The following is a 6,767-nucleotide window of genomic DNA, read 5'->3' as shown; positions in this document are numbered from 1 at the left end:
GAACCATTTTACCAAACATATGGTCCAAAAAATAATTTGTCAAAACACAGGGTCCAAACAGGTAATGAAAAAAAAAATACAGGGTCCAAAAATGTATAAACTCTATATAAAAATACTAATTATTTAGGCAAAAAAATATAAATTAACACCACTTATTGAAATATTATTTAATTATTCTTTCTCTACGTTACAAAGAATTAGAATTCTATTTTAACCATTTTACCAAATATATGGTCCAAAAAATAATTTGTTAAAACACAAGGTCCAAACAGGTAATAGAAAAAAATACAGGGTCCAAAAATGTATAAACTCTATATAAAAATACTAATTATTTAGGCAAAAAAAATATAAATTCACACCACTTATTGAAATATTATTTAATTATTTTTTCTCTGAGTTAAAAGAATTATACATTTTACGAACAAGCGAATAGTTTTATATTCGGTTCGGGTCAGATTTAACGACCACCAGAAGCAAGTGCAAACGAACCACGCGCCATTCTAACAGTTTCCCAAATCCTTTTCCTCGCCTAACATAATAATAGTAAAAGTAATTGGACAAAGTTATGTATGTCATACTGCAAAAAATAAAAAGGTTATGTGTGTCAACTTCCCCAAACCAAACCCTAACTGAGACCACTCTCATCTCACGTACTACTCGAGAAATAACACAACAAGAACTTGAACCTGAATCACCAAACCCTAATTCCCCAGATTGACATTTTACTCGGACGTAACCTAAAGTCTCCAAAATGCTCCCCAAAGCCTTAGTTGGCGGTTGAAACTTCCTCCAAAATTCTAGCCTTTTGACTTTAAGGAGGGGGCCATGTCGCTCGACGGCGGTTCCATTGACCGTCGAGAAGTGTATTCGTCGGGAGGTGCGAACGGCGTCGTTTCGGTGGCAGCTTCTGCAGCTGCGTCGAATCAGAGGCTGAGACTGAACCCAAGCAAGGAGCATAAGCCTGAGAGTTACGAGGACCTGCAATTGGATTTCACTCCGTCGATTTTCAGCTCTCTCGAGAGGTATTTGCCGCCTAATTTGTTGACTGTTCCTCGGGATGACAAGGTCAAGTTCATGAGGGAGATTTTGCTCAAGTACTTGCCTCATGGAGAGCGTAACAGAGTAAACTTTTTTTCTCTCTCTCTCTCTCTCTCGCTCTCTCGCTCTCTCAAGTTGTGTTTGTTTGCTGAGAATTCGGAGGAAAACGGTGGGGCATCCAAGTGAATGAGCTATACATTGATAGTATTGAACTATGGGAATTGATCAAGAATTTGAGCTACCGCAGAGAAATAGGGTTTGGGGATTACAATGTCCTCTAACGGGCATGTTATTCGAAACTGAAATGACGAAGATACCCTTTTGCTTGATTTGGCATGAATTTTGTTTTGTTATTTGCGTTTTCTTTTTCTTTTTAAATGTTCATTAGAATACCTTGACCTTGACATTAAAAAAGTAAGAGTGCTCTATTTTGGCGTGAGGAACATCATTGATTTTTAAGAGTCAACATTTTGAATTGGAGTAAAAATGAAATAAGGTGCCAAATGTAGCATATCGGTTATTTAATTATTTATTTATTTAACTTTAAATTTTGCATTTTGACAAACATAGTAAGACATTGGCATATGCGTCAAGATTTTCTTAAGAGTCAAAATAACTTGGAGCTGTCTTCAACTTGTCTCTTTATATAACGAAGGAAAGTCTGATGTTGTCTTCACATTGTTAAAAAATGGGAAAGTTGTAGATGGCTCCAATTTACTTTCTTTTGGTGCCTTTGGTGTTCAAAAATCATTTAGGCTTTGTTTGGAGTTTGGATTCTTAGAGGCGAAAAAATGAAATCCAAATGATTCTATTTTATCATGTTTAGATTGAATCAATAAATTTAAAAGTATAATTTTTTTTAAATTTACAATAATTATAAATATATACAAAATAAAAGAAAATATTAAAAGAAAATCTTATTAAATTTGTGGAAAATATTTTCCCCTATTTTTTCCATGCAAATGACTTTGTTCTTGGAACAGTAATGCTGGGGACTTCTTTGACAGTGTTGATTCTATGTTTTTAACAGGCGTTTTGTGTTTCTGTTTGATTTAATGGTATGCTTTTGTGTCTAGTGCCTATTGCTTGACATGCAAAGCCTTTTTTCAATTGTTCACTTGGATAACAAATATTAACTGTTTCCTTATATTTGGATGTATGATGTATCTACGCAAATACTTGATATTGGCATATTGCTTCCTTATGTATCAGGTTCAGAAACAAAGGGAGTACAGGCAGAAGATAATATCAAATTATCAGGTATGTGACACTGTAAATGTTTGCTTGAGTTTGTGCGCGGTAAAGACGAAGTTGAGTACTAAATGTACAGCTAAAAAGAAAATAAAAAGACAAGTAATGTGTATTTTTGTTGCTAGTTTCTATTGTCCTACAGATAAATTGACTAATATTGCTGTTTGATTGCAATATATTTATCTTTTTCAGCCTTTACATAGAGAAATATACACAATGCACCCTGCAAGCACATTTGTTCCATCGTTTCTGAAAGCAATAAGTGATAATACCGAGGAAAGCTTTAGAAGTATTATGTCTGAACCTTCTCCAGGTGTTTTTACATTTGAGATGCTTCAGCCTGGCTTCTGCGAACTGTTGTTATCTGAGGTACTTAGGGGGGGGGGGGGGGGAATTATGTAAAATACTCGTATGTATGTCGAATTGTGCTGAAGGCCTTTTAAATGGAGCAATATGCCTTCTAGTCTATGATCACAATGTCAAATTAACCTGCCTGGTTATCAATTGTTAAAGAAGAGATGTAAATAATCACATCAGGGATATTGGGTCAGGGGATATTTCTCTTTTTCACTACCTTTACTTTAGACTTCATTTGTTATACTGTCTCGACTTTCAGGTTGAGAATTTTGAAAAGTGGGTTACTGATGTAAAGTTCCGAATTATGAGACCCAATACAATGAATAAGTATGGTGCTGTTCTTGATGATTTTGGCCTTGAAACCATGCTTGACAAGCTTATGGAGAGTTTCATTCGTCCTATATCGAAAGGTGAATATGATTACCAAATTTGTGTCTGCCCCTATTATTGTCATTAGTACCATGACTAGATATTCAGGGCTTAATTTGTTTCTGTATTTCTTTTTACAGTCTTCTTTCCTGAAGTTGGAGGAGCAACTTTAGATTCTCATCATGGTTTTGTTGTTGAATATGGTAAAGATAGAGATGTTGACTTGGGTAAGTATTCATGTAATTCGTATTTTTATGATAGTTATACTTCTATTATTTGATATTAATTTGTCAGCTTATAGAATTGCAAATTTGTTCTGTTGTTTTCTTTGAGAAGAAATTGAGTTTAATTTAAATTTAATCATATACTTTTGTAGGTTTTCATGTCGATGATTCAGAAGTGACTTTAAATGTGTGCTTGGGTAAGCAGTTTTCTGGAGGAGAGTTGTATTTTCGAGGCACACGATGTGATAAGCATGTAAATACTGGAAGTCAACCTGAGGTATGTTTTAGTCTTTGAGCTGGAAATAACAAATATATGTTTCTTCCTTGTACTGCTATTAATGATGGGTGGCTGTAAAGGTTGTTAACGTATCTTATTAAAGCAGGAGATCTTTGATTATTCCCATGTCCCAGGCCAAGCTGTGCTTCATCGTGGACGTCACCGCCATGGTGCTAGAGCCACAACATCAGGTCATCGAATCAACTTACTTCTATGGTGCAGAAGGTACACATTTCTTTTGTCCTTCGTCAAGCATTTAAACTATATATAGCATACTTGTACTTCGACTTCTGGTCTGTTAATTTGTTGGTGCACTTTTATTATTCTATAAATGTATATGATTGTATCTTCTTGAACAATTATTGTTTTTTTTTACTCATTCTAGGCCTCTCTCTTGATATCTTGTTAAATTTATTTTATTTTTAGTTTTTCCCTTTATTGGGGTGCTAAATAGACAGTTTATTTCGGATTGCTTTTGCTTGGTTACATTCTGTCTTTGCTTTTCGAGTGTTGAACTTGACAGAGAAAAGAGTGTGCATGCATACTGAGTAGTCAGTATCAGGTGTTCATGTCAATCACTTATGAAGAGCCTTTAGTAAATGTAAAATTAATTTCACGAGGGGATACGTATGTAACATGATTCCAGATTGCATTTTCATTTTTACTGCCTCAAAATGTTTACTGTATTGGAGAATCTTTCCTTATTGTATGGTAGAATGTAGACTTAAATTCCTTGTTCTCAAATAAATACGATCTGGCCTATATTCTAAGAATTGTCCCATGTTTTCTTCATTTTTACTTTCAGAAGGAAATGGTAGAATGATTTGTGGTGGAAACTCATTGAATGAGTAGTTGGGTAGAGGGTACTATAGATGAATCACCCACTTAATTTATTTTGGCTTGTTCCTATGTGATGTAGCATTTTAATATTTACTCTTTATCATCTGTCTTTGTTGTCGTTCAGTAGTACATTGTTCACGTGTCCTTTGTTTCTTTGATTGTCGTTTTTTATGTTAATTTGGTGCACTTTCGTTTAGCTCCTGTTTTGAGTTGTATTCAGCACACTGTCGTTTGAGGTGTAGTTTAAACACCTTAATGTTTGAATGAGATGACCTAGCATGGTTACCATCTAGAGAGATTCATTGATTGTGTCTGGAGCTTGCATGAGCCCTCTTCAATACAAACAGAGCCATCCTCATCTCTATGTTTCATGAGTGTAGCTTGTTGAATGAGTTCTATTCCTATACTGGTTTGACAATGCTATTTCAAGCTACATATGTGTACCAACTAGCAATATATATGAGGTTTAAGGATGATGCAACTGGTTTCTCATATTGAATAATCTACGTACAGTTCGGTCTTCAGAGAGATGAAGAAGTACCAAAAGGATTTCTCAAACTGGTGTGGGGAATGTTTGCGTGAGAAGAAAGAGAGGCAACGCACCTCAATTGCTGCTACTAAAAGGGTGTGTAACATTTAAATGTATCGATGCCATTAAACATGTACAAGGACAAGTGTTATTTAAGCTGTGAGCATGCAAGTTTACAAATATGAGCATACTATGTCATAAAGTAAACAACCATTTCAAATAGGATGCAAGTTTAGTTAACCTGGTGAACAATTTCAATTAGCATTTCAATAATAATTGAAAATCACTTTAAAAGCATTTAGAACCTATTATGATCATCCTTAGAAGTTGGAACTGCTTTTGGATCAGCATTTTGTTTTGTTCTTATCGAAATTATGATTTGAGTAAGCTTTTACAGTCTTCTTTTCCAGATGACACTAAAAATGTTTTCCAGGTGCACACACAGTTATACATATACATATATATATATATATATATTTATATGTCTGTGTGTGTGAGAGTGTGTCATCGCCTTTTATGGCTCATGGTTTGGTGAGAAAGCTCTAAAGCCTCTTTTTTTCCTCTTGATCTCCCATAAATAATGTCTCTATTCGTTGATTAATACTGTACTACAGTTTAGTAAGCTTAAAATAATCAGGAAAGATAGTATACAATATTTATCATAGTTGCACTTTTATGCAGGAATTGCTGAGGAGAGAAGGAGAATCCAAGACATGACCGGATGTTTGAGTATCTTGGTGGCGAGAGACAAAGGTTACAGCTAAAGATGACACTTAAACTGGAAGCCTACTAGTGCTTTATCCTAATGTAGGATTTGTATGTACATTAATTATTTTCAAGGTAATTTATTGATCCAGGAATTTCCTTGTAAAATCATGCATTAGATGTTAGTGTAGAAAAAAAGAAAAAAGAAAGTCCATGATGGAGGTGTTGAGATTGTATTTAGGTGAAAGGGTGTTCCAATAAAGGCCATTCTTTTTCACCTCCCTCTTATGATTGTGATTGTGATTGTGATTATGTAATTGAACTCTAATTTTTACTTTTCATGGTTTAACGATGCAAGCTTTTCTTCTTCTTTTGGTTTGTCAAATAGAAATTAAAATCCTTTGAGTTAATCACTACGTTATAAAATGCATAAAATGTATGCTGAGTTTTATAGAAGAGTTAATTACTTTGAGTTCGATTTATTCAAAGATTACAAGTATAATTTTTCAAGGGTTTGCTAGTCAGCTTCTTGAACTAAAATCGGTTCTTGAACTATAAAATGTAGTAACAATTAAGTTCCTGAGCTTATTATACAGTGGCAATTAAGTCTTTAGCAATTAAATTTCTGTATGTGATTTATTTTTTTATTGAAAAGAATATACAACATTACCAAAGTGGCAACATCAAAGAGTAAAATTGTTAATTACATTCCCTAATTAATTAATATCAAAATCTCTCTTCTTTTCCCCCTCTATTTTTCTCTCTAAAAATCGAATAATGAAATACCAAAACAAAATCTTCTACATATATGACATCATAAATAAAATGATGAATTTAAGATCTCCAATTTTTTATTTTATTTTGGCAATGTCATGCAATCTTTTTCATAAAAAAAATTAGTAAAACTAAGTTTCTACTGCTTAATGAATCCAGAGATTTAATTGCTACATTTTGTAGTTCTGAAACTAATTTGCTAAATCATGTAAATTTTAGTGGCTAAAACCTACCTTTTAATTACAATAATTTTGTTTAAAGAAACATCTTTTGATTCCAATTACGATAGTACTAATTGTGTAATTTTAGAGAAAATTTGGATTAATTTGGAATTGCAGCTGAACTTGATGAATTTGATTGATTGAGCTCCTTACATGCTCATACTCTGGTTGAGGGATCAAGC

At 33.6% G+C, this 6,767-nt stretch overlaps 1 protein-coding gene across 1 annotated transcript; it reads left to right on the top strand.

Moving 5' to 3' along the window:
* The first annotated feature begins 417 nt into the window (after nucleotides 1–417).
* Nucleotides 418–5,960, top strand: LOC133830907 (2-oxoglutarate and iron-dependent oxygenase domain-containing protein CP2). Its single transcript, XM_062261023.1, has 9 exons — nucleotides 418–1,122; nucleotides 2,251–2,298; nucleotides 2,482–2,658; nucleotides 2,906–3,056; nucleotides 3,156–3,242; nucleotides 3,392–3,516; nucleotides 3,623–3,741; nucleotides 4,870–4,981; nucleotides 5,567–5,960. The coding sequence occupies exons 1-9, from the start codon at nucleotides 826–828 to the stop codon at nucleotides 5,600–5,602; spliced, it is 1,152 nt and encodes a 383-aa protein (XP_062117007.1). The 5' UTR covers nucleotides 418–825; the 3' UTR covers nucleotides 5,603–5,960.
* The last annotated feature ends 807 nt before the right edge of the window (nucleotides 5,961–6,767 follow it).

The sequence above is a fragment of the Humulus lupulus genome, chromosome 4, assembly GCF_963169125.1.
Source record: "Humulus lupulus chromosome 4, drHumLupu1.1, whole genome shotgun sequence".
In the NCBI taxonomy this organism is placed as follows: domain Eukaryota; kingdom Viridiplantae; phylum Streptophyta; class Magnoliopsida; order Rosales; family Cannabaceae; genus Humulus; species Humulus lupulus.
Note: the sequence above shows the minus strand (reverse complement) of the source record. Positions and strands in the feature narration are given on the sequence as shown.